Genomic DNA, 19737 nt, shown 5'->3' with positions numbered 1-19737 from the left:
TGAAATGGAATGTTTCCCTAAAAGGAAGCTACGGATCTGCCAACTGTGGAGTACTTCAGGATTTCTATCCTGGCCTTCAGTTCATTACAATTCACAAGAAAATGCTTTGTGTCATTACTACCATTTTCATGTTTCAGTTCTTTACTTACAAAGTATCAAGAACCACAACAAAAAAATTCAAGTAACTGCACAGACTGCAGTGAGACAAAAGGGGGTCATGCCATTAAAGTGAACCACTACCTGAGAGCTGGTTCTAATGCGCAAAGCGCAGCAGGAAAGGAAACACCAGGAAAAGCTGCACAGTATAACCAACACCACACTGGACTTGGAAGACTAATGTTTAGTTGGTCAGCCGTGTCCAACTCTTTCCTACCCAGGCTCCTCAGTCCATGAGATTTCCCAGGCAAGAATACTGGAGTGGGTTGCCATTTCCTTCTCCAGAGGATCTTCCCAACCCAGGAATGGGATTGAAACCATGTCTACTGCTTGGCAGGCAGATTCTTTACCACTGAGCCACCTGGGAAGTCCATGAACCAGTTAAGCTCAAACAAGACTCCTAACACCTATTTTATAAAATGGGACTAATAATTTATATCTATATCAAAAGATTATATAAAGCCAAAAAAAGATAATACATGAAAAAGCAATAATTGCAGGAAAAAAATCTTAAATATCAGTTATTACTATTATCAGTCACTCAATTCAGTCGTTCAGTTTGCGTCCGACTCTTGGCGACCCCATGGACTGCAGCACACCAGGCCTCCCTGTCCATCATCAACTCTCCGAGTTTACTCAAATTCCTGTTCACTGAGTCGGTGATGCCATCCAACTATCTCATCCTCTGTCGTTCCCTTCTCCTCCTGCTTTCAATCTTTCCCAACATCAGGGTCTTTTCCAATGAGTCAGTTCTTCGCATCAGGTGGCCAAAGTACTGGAGTTTCAGCTTCAGCATCAGTCCTTCCAGAATATTCAGGACTGATTTCCTTTAGAATGGACTGGTTGGATCTCCATGCAGTCCGAGGGACTCTCAAGTCTTCTCCAACACCACAGTTCAAAAGCATCAATTCTTTACCGCTCAGGTTTCTTTATAGTCCAACTCTCACATCCATACATGACCACTGGAAAAACCACAGCTTAGACTGGACGGATCTTTGTTGGCAAAGTAATGTCTCTGCTTTTTAATATGCTGTCTAGGTTGGTCATAACTTTCCTTCCAAGGAGCAAGCATCTTTTAATTTCATGGCTGCAGTCACCATCTGCAGTGATTTTGGAGCCCCCCAAAATAAAGTCTGTCACTGTTTCCACTGTTTCCCCATCTATTTGCTATGAAGTGATGGGACCTGATGCCATGATCTTAGTTTTCTGAATGTTGAGTTTTAAGCCAACTTTTTCACTCTTCTCTTTCACTTTCATCAAGAGGCTCTTTAGTTCCTTTTCACTTACTGCCATAAGGGTGGTGTCATCTGCATATCTGAGGTTATTGATATTTCTCCCAGCAGTCCTGATTCCAGCTTGTGCTTCATCCAGCCCAGTATTTCTCATGATGTACTCTGTATATAAGTTAAATAAGCAGGGTGACGTACTCCTTTCCCAATTTGGAACCAGTCTGTTGTTCCATGTCCAGTTCTAACCGTTGCTTCTTGATCTGCATACAAGAGGCAGGTCAGGTGGTCTGGAAGTCCCATCTCTTTCAGAATTTTCCACAGTTTGTCATGATCCACACAGTGTATTACTTTCTTTAATAGTGATCCACAGAGTGTATTACTACTATATCTCATCTCATTAACCATATTCTGCCATATATTATACTAATTTGAATATGTGCTTACTCCCTTCCAGCATCTAAAGGGCTAAGTTAATCTTTTCATTTCTACCTGCTACTGCAACTGACATATTGTCTAACAGTTAGTAATCAAGAAATAGTTTAGCAAATGGATGAACATGTTTCTTTAATGATAAAGTTTAAGAAAACAAGTTATTACACTGGAATGTAGTCTAGTAATTCCCACAAGTTGTGTGGTAGCTACATGACTATACATTAAAGGCTGTCGGTAACACTGGTTCTCAATGCATTCTTTAAAATATATATATGTATACAGACTACACAGAAAGTAGACCCAAGACCTACCTGTGCCTGAGAACTAATAATATTACAAAATTCCAAATATAGCAAAAATGTTTCATTTTCTTTACTCCTATATGTTACACAAAGTACATATGAGTAAATAGAAGAAAAACAGATAAAACAGAGACAAACAATAAAAATTAATTTTCCAAGATAATTTCTGGAGGTAAAAACATAACTGATGACTCGATAATCCTGGGTTTAGAATTTTGGCCAAAAACTTTGAATAGAATGAATATTAAGTGGTTTGTGCTATAAAACTGTCTTACTGTTACAACAAAATAAAGGAACTCCAAGATAATGTTTATCAGAGTACACATTATATGTACAGTTCATAATATGGTAGTACACATCACAGTTCATGAATCATAAGTATCATACTTATGAAACTAAATACCATAAGTCTATCACAAGTGAGGTAAGGAAAGGGCTAAACAGATAGCCTAAAAGTGGAAAGACTGAAGCTTTAATTAGATGTCCAATGGATTTGACCTTGTCAGTCAAGAACAGCTGTAAAAAAAATTTCAAAACTGTGTATAAAATGCTATATTATTAAAGGTGAGGTAAAGGGAGGGAGGAAAAGAAGAGTCAAAAAAATATGGATTAAGAGCAGCATAAAAATGCTGGGAGTCCTTAAATAATTTGACGTAAAGCTACGAGTCTGTATAAAACCTGGAAAAAACAGATTTTGGATTCTGGGGCAGTAAAGGCTCCACTAATAGCTACTTAAGTATGTAACTGTTGTGGTAAGGGAAAGAGTAGAGGGACAGAAAGGGTCATGAGGAAGGGAAACGCAGAGAGCTTTGGTTACTGGTGATGTTATTAACATAATGCTCAAAGTGGGTATGAGGCAATCAGAGAAAAACTCACGAAGACATCACCTAAACTGGACTTTGAATTAAGACAGGAAAGTCATGGTTGTCAAGAGTCAATGATAAAACTAGGGTAAGCTGGACATAAGACCAGCAAAGTAGATTAGGACCACACTGGAGCAGCAATGTTTAAAGAACTGTGAAATGCGAAATAGAAACCTTGAAATCTAAATCATGGTTCTGCTACTCAATTTGTTGTTAATCATGGATATACTTTCCATCTAATTCTGAGTAAACACCCTACAAAATAATATAAAAGGTAACTTACTCAATATCCTTTCGCACTGATCCCATGAGATTCTCCCTTTCCCGTATTGCCACAAAGTTTGCTTTGGTTTTATGGAACTCATGTGTATAATCCTGCAATAAATTAATATCCAGTCTCAACATAAACTTTTACCTTATTGAGCCAGTTATGTATTGTTATACTACAAACCTTTGCCAAGAAAACTATTTAAGAAATCTAATTGTCAAGAGGTAAAAATACCATCATAATCAGTTTCCTGAAGAGTGACCAACTTTTTTCAAATGAAAACGTTTTGGCACCAGAGGGGTGGTGGTAGTGGGTGTGTGTGTGGCACCGGAGGGGTGGCGATAGTGGGTGTGTATGGGTGCGTGGGTGGCACTGAAGGGGTGGTGGCAGTGGTGTCTGTGTGTGTAGTCACTTCAGTTGTATGTATGTACTTGTGTTTGTGAAGTCACTTCAGTCTTGTCTAACTCTTTGCAACCCACTGGACTGCAGCCTGCCAGGTTCCTCTGCCCACGGGATTCTCCAGGCAAGAATACCGGCGTGGGCTGCCATGTCCTCCTCCAGGGGATCTTCCTGACCCAGGAATCAAACCCAGGTCTCTTACATCTCCTTCACTGGCAGGAAGGTTCTCTACCACTGGAGTGCCACCTGGGAAGCCCGGCACGAGGGTAACAGTGCCATTAGATCACCATCCTGTGCATCCTCTCATACCCTGTCTTACAGGGCAGAATTGTAAAGAAAAAATAATCCTCAGATAAAGAAATTCAAACAGCCTAGGATAAAACTTCAGAAACTCTTTCTACTCATTAGTGTACCCACTGGGGCTTATTTTCAAATTTCATCTTTTTGGAACTCCTGCAGAAAGTTAATTTCTAAACCAATCAAATGAAGAGAATCAAGAGAGTTGTAAAGAATAAAATAATTTTAGAATACTTCCTTTTCTTTTTTCTACCATATTTTTAAGTTATTAAGGAATATTCATTGCTTTTAAGAATTCAGATAAATATGTTAAAAAGATAAAAAAACATAATCCCACCTCCCAGAGAGCCCCTATTGATCCTTTAGAAGCAAAAATAATACATGCATGTGGGGCACCATGAACTAAAAGAGCACCAAATGAAATATAAGTAAAAACCATTCTGCTCCACAGTTCTTAATATTATCATTATTTTCTTTCAGTTTCTTTCAGGAAATACGTTTTTGCATATACAAGTTTATTATTTCTTTCATTTATGGTAAAAAAAATCTTACCATAGTCTGCTATAATCCTTTTTTAAGTTCATAAAATATCAGGTAATCTTTCCCTTTTAGTAAATTGAATCTATATTCTTTTTTTAAATTATGACTGCATGCTAAGTTGCTTCAGCTGTCCCTGACTCTTTGCTATCCTATGGACCGTAGTCCCCCAGGCTCCTCTGTTCATGGGATTCTCCAGGAAAGAATACTGGAGTGGGTTGCCATACCCTCCTCCAGGGGATCTTCCCAATCCAGGGATCAAACTAGCGTCTCTTGTGTCTCCAGTGCTGGCAGGCGGATTCTTTACCACTAGCGCCACCACTACCGTAATTTAATAAATTCCCTATGATAAACAATTTAGTTGCCTTTTTTTCCCTTTTTCTGGCTGTTAAAAAGAGCTTCAATAAACAAGCTGTGCATATATTTTACTGTACTCTCTAGGTATATTTAAAGGGTAAATGCCTGGTAGAATAACTGGGTCAAACAATCTTACACAAAAATTTGGATAGTACTAAAATGCTTTCTAGAAAGGCTACAACTTACATTCCCAGAAAATGGAAGAGTGCCTATTTTTCTGCACTCCTGTCATAAATGGGTTACAAATGGTTCAGTATTTGCTAATCTGACAGGTGAAAAATCTTATTTTGATTTGCATTTTTTTATTTGAGAATGTGGCTGACCATCTTTTTATGAATTTGGCCACTCATTTCCTGTAAATAAGTTTGAATCCTTTTCCCAATTTTCTATTGGGTTCCCTTTTTCTTATTTCTATCAATGTATCTCTGTATATTAGCAAATCAGTCACTTGTTAAAGTTTCTGGTAATAGGTCTTGCTTAGGAAAGTCCTTTACTACCCAGAAATGTATAATTTCACCCGCCAAGAAATTTTATAGTTTCTTTTTCTACATATAAACCTTTGACCCATTTGGAATTTACTCTGGATAGAAGGAATAAGATAGAAATTGAGTGCTTTACCCCTCCCCCACCCTACCAGAAATTAGCCAGTTGTAACAACTCTATTTATTTTATAATCTCTTTTTTCTCCATTGATTCAAAGTAGCACCTTTCTCAGAAACTAAATTTTCATGCGTATTTGGGTCTATATATGAACTCTGTTGTATTCTAATGATCTAATTTTTTTCCAGAATCAAATGGTCTTCATTATTCTAGATTCTTAACAGGTTTTAATATGTGGTAGAACTAGGCATCCTTTACTACTTACCTTCATCTTCACATGTTTTCTTCTTGGTTATTTTTGTATGACTGTAATTCCAAATAAACTTTGGTGGCATTTTGCCATTTTTTTTTTTTAAATGAAGCAAACAAGAAAAACCCTGTTATTTCCATTGGGATAACATTCAATGAAAGTGAAAGTCTCTGAGTTGTGTCTGACTCTTTGCGACCCATGGACTATACAGTTCAAGGAATTCTCTAAGCCAGAATACTGGAGTAGGCAGCCTTTCCCTTCTCCAAGGGCTCTTCCAAACCCAGAGATCGAACATAGGTCCCCTGCATTGTAGGCAGATTCTTTACCAGCTGAGCCACAAGGGAAGCCCATGAATACTGGATTGTGTAGCCTAATCCCTTCTCCAGTGGATCTTCCTGACCCAGGAATCAAACCAAGATCTCCTGCAATGCAGGCGGATTCTTTACCAACTGAGTTAACAGGGAACATTCTATGGATAGGCTGATTTAGAGAGCAATCTTTTATGCTCCTCAGCAGAACTTTATATATGTAAGTCCTTCCTATACATTTTTAGTTTCTTCCACTGTACTTTCTAACAGGTTATTGTTTGTGTATAGGAAAACTGCTTGCTTTATACATTAATTTTGCAAGTCGTCAACTTATTGAATTTTTTTCTAATTTTTGTTTAGTTTTCTTGATTATATTAGCTATATAATCTTATCACTAGTACAGAATACAGATTTTCATCCCCCTTTTCAATATTTATATCTTGTTCTTTTTACTGTGTAATTGAACTACAAACAACTTCCACACAATGTTAAATAAATATCTGTGGGGACTCTAGGGTATCCTTGTCTTCTTTTTTTTTAATGGGAAAGCTTTTACTGCTTTATTATTAAGCATGATGATAAGATTTTAATCTGATGTACACATTTCTGTACTAGGTAAATAAAGTATTCTATTTCTGTTTTTAACATGAGTTTTAAAAATTAGAAATGACTGGATTTTTTCAGTATTAAAAAATTTGCTTTCCTATTTGTACTACTATATTTTCAGCACCCTCCCACGTAAATCTTTTAAGAGTTTATTTGTTTCATTGGCATACTTTCAATATTTTTCTCAAACAATACACTAAATATAGCAAATTACTTCTCTTCCCTGCTATCTTCAAAGCCTGATGAAAGTATACTAGATACCATCACGACTGCTTATGTATGACCACTGGCTACTTCACTGCTTCAGCTGGGGAGTAAGATCTCCCACAGCAGTAACATACTTACCTACTGATGAATATGATTCAGTTTTACCAGGCAAAAGAGAGAGCTAATACACATTTTTAGAATTTTATAATAACAAGAAAAAAAAAAAGCAAAACAGGACAAACTTCCATAGCACAGCATTTACCCTCTTGGAAGATTTTTCCCTTTGTTCTCCTAAATACATGTGTACATGTTCTCTTCATGAAGTAAAGAAAACTCAGAAACCTCCTATAATGACATAAAAATCTCAAGCCCAATGTATTACCTGCAGGATGTCTCTATGTCGCTGTAATGTATGCATCAGTGCTGCATTCAAGGAGGGGACACCTGCGCTGTTGGTATATTCTGCCATTTTATCATTTACTCCTGTAAGCTAAAACAGAAAAAAAAAAAAGAAAACCCATACAAACATTTCAGAAAGCACGATAAAGAGATAAAAGCAAATTAAATGCCTATATGCCCTTCTGGCTAACAGCAAAAAAATAAAAACAAGAGACAGCATGTAAGGATTTGGTATGTCCCCAAAATAATCCGAAAGGGCTAATAAAATAGGACCTTGGAACAACTGTTATCAAAACTCAAATGGTCTGGGGAGGCACAGATCTTGAAAGAAAGGGTAATTTCAATAAATATGTCTGCATTAATATAATCTAGTACCATACCTAACAAGTACAGTTACTAGGAAAATAATCCTTTAACAGAAGGTACTCACTCTTGCCAAAAGCTGTTCAATCTCAATCGCCATAGTTTCAAACATTCTGTCTTGGCTTGATCCATTTAAAAGGGGTGTTGTGTCAGAGCTAAAGAGAAGTTCAAATAAAGAGAATCTATTACTTTTAAACCTAATCTTTTAAAATATACTTAAAATGATAAGTTAATTATTTTTTAAAAAGTGGAACCCCTGAGACATTCATTTTGTTTCATAAAAAAATATAATTTTTATTGAAGTTTTCCTATAAAGATCACACATCCTGAACATTAAATTCAGTATAAAATAAAATTGAATGTATGACTGTCCCAATCTTAATAATGTAAACAAATTCTAAATGCTTGCTTCCTGTTTCCCAAATGAAAATAACTTAAGCTATGACAGTGCCTAATTAAATGCTGGATCTGAAGGAACAAATTATGTGAAATAAAACTGCAGAGCTATATAGTACAGCATGTAAGAGGAGCCATAAAATGTATTAGAGATTATGTTAGATCTGTGAGAAATAATCTTTAAATTTTTTACCTTATTTAAGTTCTGTCTTCCTTCCATGACTCTTTCCAAAAAGAAATAAAATTGAGATTTAAACAATCCACAAACTGGATAAATAATATTAAATAATCAGGAATTGGCTTTAAGTCTAATACAGATAGCCACGTCTGGCAGGGAAGTTTTAATACCAATCTTTTACATTTCCTCTTAGATTATATAATTACTTGTTTTGCTTTGCAAATATGTATTGAACTGTCTTCTAAAGTCTGGAAAGTCAAAGTTTTACAAGTGAAACTTATGTTTGACAGATTCAAATTCTAAAACCAAATGTCTTGAAAGTTTCTGTCTCTTCTGAAAAACCATTAACCTTCATTAAGTCCCCAAGTGGTATATAAGCAGCTGTAGCTCAATACTGATCTTAGTTATACTGAACACAGATAAATACCAATGACTATGTTCTCCATTCTTACTAAGACTTTGTTTTGCCCTGTGGCAGTTGCTTCATCAGCTTGCTTCCCTGGTGGCTCGGATGGTAAAGAATCTGCCTGCAATGCAAGAGACCCAGGTTCAATCTCTGGGTCTGAAAGACCCCTGGAGAAGGGAATGGAACCCACTCCAGTATTCTTGTCTGGAGAATTCCAGAGACAGAGGAACCTGGTGGGCTACAGTCCATAAGGTCGCAGAGAGTCAGACACAACTGAGCAACTAACACTTCTTTTTTAAATGGCAAAATTTACCTTGGCTTTTTCTCTTTTCTACATACACTTTTACAGCCACAGTAGCAAACCGTGAAATAGCCAAAAAGCAGCTAATAAGGAGGATTTTCAATTTAGGATGCTTAGGTCCAAGTTTTTCTTTAAAATTTTAATTCATTCACCTTAAAATATCTCATTCTTTATTACGTGTCAGAGTCAACCCAAGGTTCCGTGGTTATCTCTTAGAAGGTGCCCAGGGGAAATACTTTATACACTACTAATACAGATCCTCCCCTACCAGATATATGAAAAAGAACAATGGATCAATGATGTATGCTCCATCAGGAAGAAAACTGCCTCTATCTTGTTCACAGATATAAGCCTACCACCTTGAACAGTGCTTGGCACATGGTAGATGCTCATTAAAATACTTGCTGAATCAATGAGGAAGCAATCTCTATATTCACAACTCTCAGGGAGGTATGAGTCCAGGGAAATGAGGAAAAACATCCTCTCCACAATACTGAGATTCAGTTAAATTTAATTCATTTCATAAGTATGTGGTGATTCACAGACCACATAGTTCTCAAAACACAGAAAGTAAAAAAATAACTCCTGGAAGAAAAATTCTGGTCATCACTGAGTTTATTCATTATGACGTGCTTTCAACCTGGGCAACAAACACTTTAAGATGCACACTGGATCCTCATGGCCCTAGGTTTCTTGTTACAAGGGACAGTGATAGTGAAGTAACTCTGCAAACTCATTCTCAATTTGTTGCAGAATTTCTGATGGAATGTTTTCGAATAGTTTCCCCTTTAAAGGAGTCATAAAAGTACAAGTATACCTCAGAGATACTGCGGGTTTAGTTCCAGACCACCACAATAAAGCAAGCATTTCAATAAAGTGAATCACATTAATTTGTTTCTCAGTGCACATAAAAGTTGTTTACACTTTACTGTAATCTGTTAAGCATGCAATGGTATTATTCTAAAAAAAAAAAACCAATGTACACACTGGAATTTAAAAATACTTTATGGCTTAAAAATGCTAACCATCACCTGAGTCTTCAGTAAGTAATCTTTGCTGATGGAGGGTCTTGCCTTGATACTGATAGCTACTGACTGACTAGGGTGGTGGCTGGTAAAGGCTGGGGTGGCTGTGGCAATTTTAAAAAATAAGACAACACTGAAGTTGCTGAATTGACTCTTTTCATGAACGATTTCTCTACAGCATGTGATCCTATTTGACAGCATTTTACCCACAGCAGAACTTCTTTCAAGATTCGAGTCAATCCTCTCAAATCCTGCTGCTGCTCTATCAACTAAGTTTATGTAATATTCTAAATCCTTTGTTGTCATTTTAACGCTCTTCATAGCATCTTCACCAGGAGCAGAAGTAGATTCTATCTCCAGAAACCATTTATCTATAAGAAACTTAGACACAGACACACACATATATCCATGCATGTGTGCATGCTAAGTCACTTCACTCAGGTCCGACTCTGTGCAATCCCATGGACTATAGCCTGTCTGTCCTCTGTCCATGGGATTCTCCAGGCAAGAATACTGGAGCAGGTTGCCATACCCTCCTCCAGGGGATCTTCCTGACCCAGGGATTGAACTCACGTCTCTTATGTCTCCTGCACTGGCAGGCAGGTTCTTTACCACCTGCTGCTGCTGCTGCTGCTAAGTCACTTCAGTCGTGTCCGACTCTGTGTGACCCCATAGACAGAAGCCCACCAGGCTCCCCCATCCCTGGGATTCTCCAGGCAAGAACACTGGAGTGGGTTGCCATTTCCTTCTCCAATGTGTGAAAGTGAAAAGTGAAAGTGAAGTCGCTCAGTCGTGTCCGACTCTTCACGACCCCATGGACTGCAGCCTACCAGGCTCCTCCGTCCATGGGATTTTCTAGGCAAGAGTACTGGAGTGGCTTGCCATTGCCTTCTCCGTTACCACCTGGGAAGCCCATATATATCCATATGTATAATGTATCTGTATCTATATCTGCTGCTGCTGCTGAGTCACTTCAGTCGTGTCCGACTCTGTGTGACCCCATAGACGGAAGCCCACCAGGCTCCCCCGTCCCTGGGATTCTCCAGGCAAGAACACTGGAGTGGGTTGCCATTTCCTTCTCCAATGTGTGAAAGTGAAAAGTGAAAGTGAAGTCGCTCAGTCATGTCCGACCCCCAGCGACCCCACAGACTGCAGCCTACCAGGCTCCTCCATCCATGGGATTTTCTAGGCAATAGTACTGGAGTGGCTTGCCATTGCCTTCTCCGTATCTATATCTATCTATCTGTAAATATATATAAGAAATAACTGGTCATTTGTGGCAGTTCAGTCACAGCTTCAGACTCCACTTCTAACTCTAATTCTCTTGCTATTTCCACCACATGCGCAGTTACTTCCTCCACAGAAGTCTTGAACCCCCTCAAAGTTATCCATGAGGGTTGGAATCAACTTCTTCCAAATACCCAGTAACATTATTTTGACCTCTTCCTGTGATCTTAATGCTCTTAATGGCATCTAGAATGGTGAGTCCTTTCTAGAATCCTTTCCAGGTTTAACTGACTCTGTCTAGACCTATCAGAAGAAGCACTATCTGTGGAAGCCATAGATAGCGGCTTCCATTATTTATTATTTCTTCAGTAATAAGACTTGAAAGTTGAAATTACTCCTTGATCCATGGGCTACAGAATGGACACTAACACAGGCATGAAAATAACAATCTCACTGTACATCTCCATGAGAGCTCCTGGGTGAACAAGGTGCACTGTCAGTGTACAGTCATATTTTGAAAGGAATCTTTTTTCGGAAGGGTAGGTTTCATCAGTGGGCTTACAATATTCTGTTGTAAACACATGTGCTGTCATCCAGGCTTTGTTGCTCAATTTATGGAGCACTGGCAGAGCAGATCTAGCACAATCCTTAAGGGCCCTAGGATTTCTGAAATGGTCAGTGAGCACTGGCTTCAACTTAAAGTCATCAGCTGCATTAGCCCCTAACAAGAGAGTCAATCTGTCCTTTGAAAATTTCAGACATCAACTTCTCTCTAACTATGAAAGTCCTAGATGACACCTTTCAATAGAAAGCTGTATCATCTATATTGAAAATCTGCTAGTTAATGTCACCACCTTCATTAATTACCTTAGCTGGATCTGCTAGATAACTTGCTATAGCTTCTATTAATATATCAGCACTTGTGGCTTCTCCTTGCTCTTTGACATTATGGGGATGTCTTCTTTTCTTAAACCTCACAAACCAACCTCAAATAGCTTCTGAGGCTTCCCCTCTAAGCTTCACAGAACTGGAGAGTTAGTGCTTTGCTCTGGATTAGACTCTGGCTTAAGGGAATGCTGTGGCTGGTTTGATCTGTTCAGACCACTAAAACTTTCTCTGTATCAGCAGTGAGGCTTTTCACTCTCTTATCAGTCGTGTGTTCATGGGAGCAGCAGTATTTAACTTCATTCAAGAACTCTTCCTCTGTGTTCAGAACTCGGTTGTTTAGCCTAGCTTTTGACTTATCTCGATTTTCAGTATGAATTCCTCTCCAAGCTTAAAATCATTTCCAGCTTTTGATTTAAAGTGACAGACATTTTCACTTGAACACTTAGGGGTCACTGTTGAGTTATTAATTGTCTAATTTCAATATTGTTGTCTCAAGGTACAGAAGGCCTGAGGAAAAGGAAAGAAAAGGGAGAACAACCTGTCCATGGAGGAGTCAGAACACACACAACATTGATTAACTCTGCCACCTCACAAGGGTGTAGTTTGTGGTGTCCCCAGACAATCACAACAGCAACATCGACTAAGCCCATGTGCCACAACCACTGAGTCTCTGTTCTAGAGCTCGGGAGCCACAACTACTGCAGTTCACATGCCCGAGAGCCTGTGCTCCACAGCAAGAGAAGCCCCAGCACTGCAGCGGAGAGTAGCCCCAACTTGCCACAACTAGAGAAAGCCCCTGCAGCAACGAAGACCCAGCATAGCCAAAGATAAATATAATTATTTTTTTAAAATAATGTTAAACAAAAGCAAGTTTAAAAGTAACCATTATGAATCGTTCAGGAACACAAATATATGTAGTAAAAACATACGGAGATTATAGGGAGGGAGAAAATGGGATGCCACCAGGGGCTTCAAATGAATTGATAATGATTATTTCTTAAAGTGGGAGATAGGCACACAGGGATCCATTATATTATTCTATCTTCCTGTCTTAAGTATTTCCTAATATTTTTTTAAATAAGTGGATGGCCTAAAGTGAGGTTCAAAGATAAGACTACACTTACATCTGTTCAAAGAGTAGTATACCAGTTTCTCAAAAAAGAACAAACATATGTACACACTGCTATATTTAAAATGGATAACCAACAGGGGCCTACTGAATAGCAGAGAGAACTCTACTCAATGTTATGTGGCAGCCTGGATGACGGGAGGGGAGTTTGAGGGAGAATGGATACATGTATATGTATGGCTGAGTCTCTTCACTGTTCATCTGAAATCACAACACTGGTAATCAGATATACCCCAATACAAAAAAAAGGAGCAAAATTTAAAATAGCTTGGCTCATTAACAGTGAGGACATACACTGCATTAGATTAATTCTACAACACCAGAATAGCAGTAGGTATACTTTGGATTTGAGCAGTCCCTCAGATCCATTTAGCAATCAGAAAATATAAGAAACACAATGTGGGCAAAGCAACATTTTCTTATACGGTATGTAATAGAAATTTATTTCTGATGAACTCATTCTTAAGCCTTAGCATTTCCCTCCTGATACCAACACAATACTTTCCTAAGGATTCCAAATAAATGTCAGTCTCTAGAATTAAGAATTTTTATAAATCACTTTAAAAACCACCAAAAATTCACCAATAGACCAAGTTACAGAGTTATATATTTTACCTCATTTGTTTTAATGCTTTAAAAATATTATATAACTACAAAGAAAAAGAGAGAGAATCTGGTAGTACCTATACCTGTCGCGTCTTCCATCTCGGGCACTGCTGTGACTGTAACTTGTACATAGTTTACTGAAGGAAACTAGTTTCAGGTCAAGTTCATTTTCCAGCTGTCGAGCCTGTTTCCTGAGATCTTTAACAAAATTACAAAAGCAAATAATTAGACACAAAAAGTCCATCAGTAGATATAAAAAACACAAACCTTTTCTGAACAAACTATGAAGATGATCATTTATCTAGAGTACTAAAAGACGCAAACCAAACACTTACCCATGAAAACAAACTGTCACTTATTTAAACTTCAGATGAGGCAAAAAGGGGAGAAATAGTGGGAAATGCAAATTTTTGGCTTTATCCTAAAGTCAGCTAGACAACAAATGTTGTTCTAACGTCCCTGAAATTATTTCTATAGCAGTAACTAAAATTTTGTAACTCAGGGGAAAACAGAAGAGAACAAATCACCAAAGGAACTGAATATGGTTTATGAAAAGCACTGTATCCATTTACCAGCTAATTTTACAAAAAAGAAACCATCACTATTTTTGACAGGGATTATCCTGCCCCTTTAAGTGTCAAAGCTTTATTGCTACTGCTGCTGCTGTTGAGTCAGTCGTGTCCGACTCTGTGCGACCCTACAGACAGCAGCCCACCAGGCTCCCCCGTCCCTGGGATTTTCCAGGCAAGAACACTGGAATGGGTTGCCATTTCCTTCTCCAATGCATGAAAGTGAAAAGTGAAAGTGAAGTCGCTCAGTAAACTCCGACTCTTCGCGACCCCATGGACTGCAGCCTGCTAGGCTCCTCCATCCATGGGATTTTCCAGGAAAGAGTACTGGAGTGGGTCGCCAGTGCCATCTCCGTCAAAACTTTAGTAGGCTTATGAAATTCTTAACAATAGAGTGAGTGATTGTTAAAGAGAAAAAATCACTGACAAAGATTTAAAAAACTATCTTTCAATAAGTTTCAGTTCAGTTCAGTTCAGTCGCTCAGTTGTGTCCAACTCTTTGCAACCCTGTGAATCGCAGCACGCCAGGCCTCCCTGTCCATCACCAACTCCCAGAGTTCACTCAAACTCATGTCCATCGAGTTGGTGATGCCATCCAGCCATCTCATCCTCTGTCGTCCCCTTCTCCTCCTGCCCCCAATCCCTCCCAGCATCAGGGTCTTTTCCAATGAGTTAACTCTTCCCATGGGGTGGCCAAAGTATTGGAGTTTCAGCTTCAGTCCTTCCAGTGAACACCCAGGACTGATTTCCTTTAGAATGGACTGGTTGGATCTCCTTGCAGTCTAAGGGACTCTCAAGAGTCTTCTCCAACACCACACTTCAAAAGCATCAATTCTTCCGTGCTCAGCTTTCTTCACAGTCCAACTCTCACATCCATACATGACCACTGGAAAAACCATAGCCTTGACTAGACGGACCTTTGCTGACAAAGTAATGTCTCTGCTTTTTAATATGATGTCTAGGTTGGTCATAACTTTCCTTCCAAGGAGTAAGCATCTTTTAATTTCATGGCTGCAGTCACCATCTGCAGTGATTTTGGAACCCCAAAAAATAAAGTCTGACACTGTTTCTATTGTTTCCCCATCTATTTCCCATGAAGTGATGGGACCAGATGTCATGATCTTAGTTTTCTGAATGTTGAGCTTTAAGTCAACTTTTTCACTCTCCTCTTTCACTTTCATCAAGAGACTTTTTAGTTCCTCTTCACTTTCTGCCATAAGGGTGCTACTGAAAGATATTTGAAGAGGCTGAGTTTAACAGCAAATGAACAATGTGCTACTGACAAGGTCAACTCTAAGTGTGACAGAAATAAGAGCATAAGTTTGAAAAGAACAGAAGAAAACATACATGGAGAGAATCTGGCACCATGTAATAGTCTGGCATCTAAGTTGAGTGAGAGAAGCCAGTCCAGTAACTCTTCTCTAGAAATGAGTACTTTCATTCATGATGAAGTAGAGGTGACGTACATTTTCCCAGAGACCAAACCTCAGAATCTCAGCTCAGCCTAAAGTTCTCTGAGAACTGGCTCTGAGATTTATTCACAATCAATTTAACCTATGAATCTCTGCTTTTTGTTTTCTAAATCTTTACCTTCAGAGTTTTTCAATGCATTACTAAGCATGTATTTAAAGCACCTGGCACAGAGCAGACAGTCAATAAGCCTATAGACACAGGGAACAAACGTGCTGGACACAGAGGCAGGTGGGGAGGATGGGATGAACTAGAAGATTAGGTTTGACATAAATACACTACTTAAAAAAAATATATAGGGCTTCCCTCATAGTTCGGTTGGTAAAGAAATTGCCTGCAATGCAGGAGACCTGGCTTCGATTCCTGGGTCGGGAAGATCCCTGGAGAAGGAAATGGCAACCCACTCCAGTATTCTTGCCTGGAGAATCCCATGCACAGAGGAGCCTGGCGGGCTACAGTCTATGGGGTTGAAAGAGTAGGACACAGACTTAGCGACTAGAGAAAGAGATGCCTAAAATAGCTAGTGGGAACAGGGAGCTATAGCACAGGGAGCTCAGCTCCGTGCTCTGTGATGACCTAGATGGGTGGGGTGGGAATGGCAGGGGGGAGTGCAAGAGGGAGGGGATATATGTATACACACAGCTTATGCACTTCACTGTACAACAGCAACTAACACAACACTGTAAAGCAAGTATACTCAATTAAAAAATAAGCTGCTATAATTATTATAGCACGATGCTTCAAAAAAGTATAGCCTAATGACTAAAGATACCAATAACCACTTCCACATAATTTAGAAATATTTTCTAGCCAGCACACACATTTCAAATAAGCGTTTTAATACGTTTTAAACTATAAGCACGCTTCTCTGTAATTAGTAATTGTCTTCTCTAGTACAAAATATCAAGTAAAAGCATATTGAAAGTATGACAGGCAAGTACCCATGAACTTAGAATGAAGTATTTTAGACCAAGAGGCTGATTGTGACAATACTGTTATTTGTGATGGTCTTCAGAGGCTTCAATGAGGAGCAAGAGGAAATAGGTTAAAAGGGAAAGGGGTTTCGGAGAGTAGTTTCTACTATATTTTGCAGTAGAGCAAAGAGACAATTGAAAAAAAAAAAAAAGGTGAGCGTTCTCTGGTCTCTGTTCATCATCATGGGCCAGAAATGAGTTTTACCTGAGCCCACTTTATCGAATCATATTTTCAGGAATTAAATGAACGTACTTGTCAAGTCACAAGATGGTTTTTTTTTTTTTTTCTGGAAATAGAGGTATAGCAGATGCAATCATTACAATTCACACTGATTCTCTCAACTTTCTCTTTTTAACAAAACCGATCTCCGGAGCAGAGAGTAAAGTTATCTCCTCCGCCTTCAAACGCGACTCGCCACCCAATCCTCGAAGTCCCAGCCCGAAGCTTCCAAGGGGACCCCACAGGAGGGAGACATTCCGCTCACACAACTTCCCTCGATGGACCGGGCCGACAAGTTCCTCCTTTCTCTTTTCCTACCCAATCGTCCAACAGCGACCTCAACTCTAAGGCGCTGACTCCTCCAGTCTTCGTTTCCTGTGAGTTCACACCCCAAACCCCTCCGTCCAAGTTCCGCTACGCCTCAGCCCAGCCCTCCTCCGGAGAATCAGACCCTCTTCCCGCGGCCGCCGCTCAGCCTTCTCTGCCCAACACCTGCCCCAGGTCCCGCTGCCGATCAGGTCAGCCTCCTCCCCAGACCGTACGGTTTCTACAACTCCCAGGCCCGAGGACCCCCACTAGACCAGCCCGACCCCTCAACTCAGCCGCTCTGGAGGCCAGGCTCTTCCCTCTGCTGCCTCCGCCAACACCCGTCCTTACTCAGCCCCTCTGCCCCGGGGCAAGACGTACAAGCAGGTCTCCCCTCACCTTCCCAGTAATTGCTCGTTCCTGCCGCCATCTTTGTTGTCCAACGTCAGTGGGGATAGGAGAGTAGAGGCGAGGCGAGCCAGAGTCACGTCCACGCCTTCTTCCGCTGGGCGCCAGGGCCGATGGGATACGCGAGCTTCCACAGACACCGCCACCTCGTGGTCAATATGTCATATCACACCTTCTGAGTAGCGAGATGGACAGCTTCAGATGCAGCGCCTGACACTCCCTGAACATCTGCCTATTTGGTGTCTGTATTCGCTCTCCGCGTCCCAAACCTGCATCATCGCCTTGAGCTGGCTGGGTTTATCCCCTCTTTAGGCGATACCTCCCCTGGAGAAGGACATGGCAACCCACTCCAGTACTCTTGCCTGGAAAATCCCATGGACGGAGGGGCCTGGTAGGCTACGGTCCATAGGGTGGCGAAGAGTCGGACACGACTGAGCGACTTCACTTTCACTTTTCACTTTCATGCATTGGAGAAGGAAATGGCAACCCACTCCAGTATTCTTGCTGGAGAATCCTAGGCACAGAGGAGCCGGGTGGGCTGCCCTCTATGGGGTCGCACAGAGTCGAACACGACTGAAGCGACTTAGCAGCAGCAGCAGCTGCAGCAGGAGCTATCTCCCAGGCTGAGAAGAAAGTCATCCTCAGACCCAACTGCCTGTTTTCTTCACCTTCTCTCAAATGTGTAACTTCAGCCACCTCTTTCTCTTCTCGGAGCCAGCGGCTCTTTTCTTCCCGAGACCAACCTCTGCATCCTGCCTCTGCCTTGTATCATGTTCTGTTTCAAGAACCTCCTTTAGCCATTTGTTTAAAAGTAGTGCAGCTGGAGACAAATTCTATTAGTTTTTCTTCGTCTGAGATGTCTGGATTTCCCCTTCATTCCTGAAAAATTTCGTTGCCAGATTAGGAATCTGGGGCTGACAATTGCTTTTTTCTCCCAGCACTTGAAAAATGTGCCAATTCCTTCCTGACTCCACAGTTTCTGATGAGAAATTGGCTGTTATTTGAATTTTTTCCCACTAAAACTAATATCTCTCTTCTCTCTGCTTTAAAAACTTTTTCATTATCTTTATTTTCAGAAGGTTGATTATGGCGGGTCCTAGCGTAGGTTTCTTTGGCTTTAATCATTGTATTTTTCAGATCAAAAATTTTCACTTGGCTCTTTATTATATCTTTTATTTATTTGGTGAGAGTTTTTCTTTGTGGAGATTCTTTTTATCGTTTATTCTAAGATTATTTGTAATTGCTCATTGAAATATTTTTATTATATCCTTGTCAGATAATTTCCATGACTGTGTCATTTTGATGTTGGGCATCTGTTGTCTTTTTTCATTCAAGTTGAAATTTTCTGGGGTCTTGGTATAATGAGTGATTTTAAAAATTGTATTCTGGATGTTTTAGGTATTATATTCAATAAGACTCTGGATCTTATTTAACACCTCTGTTTAAGCAGAGCTCCTTTGACTGTGCTGATGGGAAAGAGAGTAGACCCTTGTTACTACTAGCTGGGAGTGAAAGTTCACATACACCCCCCAGCCCCTCCACCGTGGTCTTTGTTGTTAACCCAGGTGGGAAGGGTGACTTGTTACTGCTCCCCACGTGCGCTCCAGACACCATGACAGGGGACTTCATTATCACTCTGTGGTAGAAGAGTCCTAGCTCCCCGTGGCCCTCTTTGATACCACCCAGGCAGTGGGAAAGAGTGCTAGGCTGCCCGTTCAGCCTATGCTGGTGGAGGGTAGAGATGGCCTTGGTTTTTTCTGTAGCAATTGGCTGGAGTAGTACAATTGTTCGGAGAAGGCAATGGCAAGCCACTCTAGTACTCTTGCCTAGAAAATCCCATGGATGGAGGAGCCTGGTAGGCTGCAGTCTGTGGGATCGCTAAGGGTCGGACACGACTGAGCGACTTCAGTTTCACTTTTCACTTTCACACATTGGAGAAGGAACTGGCAACCCACTCCAGTGTTCTTGCCTGGAGAATCCCAGGGACTGGGGAGCCTGGTGGGCTTCCGTCTAAGGGGTCACACAGAGTCGGACACGACTGAAGTGACTCAGCAGCAGCAG

General features: G+C 40.2%; 1 protein-coding gene across 2 annotated transcripts in view; it reads right to left on the bottom strand.

Annotated features, from left to right (window-relative positions):
- The window catches only part of GOSR1 (golgi SNAP receptor complex member 1), a 42130-nt gene extending 24354 nt beyond the window's left edge, over positions 1 to 17776 (bottom strand). Inside the window, exons 1-5 of one of the 2 annotated variants that reach the window (XM_055402814.2) lie at positions 17668 to 17776; positions 13807 to 13927; positions 7641 to 7728; positions 7194 to 7301; positions 3266 to 3357 (exon numbers count right to left, since the gene is read on the bottom strand). In XM_055402814.2, coding sequence (XP_055258789.1) covers positions 3266 to 3357; positions 7194 to 7301; positions 7641 to 7728; positions 13807 to 13927; positions 17668 to 17698 — 440 coding nt within the window. In that variant the 5' untranslated portion in view covers positions 17699 to 17776. The remainder of the gene's footprint in view (positions 1 to 3265; positions 3358 to 7193; positions 7302 to 7640; positions 7729 to 13806; positions 13928 to 17667) is intronic. The other variant, XM_055402821.2, reaches the window with a different exon arrangement.
- Positions 17777 to 19737: the final 1961 nt, after the last annotated feature.

The sequence above is a fragment of the Moschus berezovskii genome, chromosome 20 (genome assembly GCF_049115385.1).
Source record: "Moschus berezovskii isolate FMDL1 chromosome 20, NW_MosBer_1.0, whole genome shotgun sequence".
Taxonomy (NCBI): domain Eukaryota; kingdom Metazoa; phylum Chordata; class Mammalia; order Artiodactyla; family Moschidae; genus Moschus; species Moschus berezovskii.
This window is presented reverse-complemented; position numbering and strand designations above follow the sequence as displayed.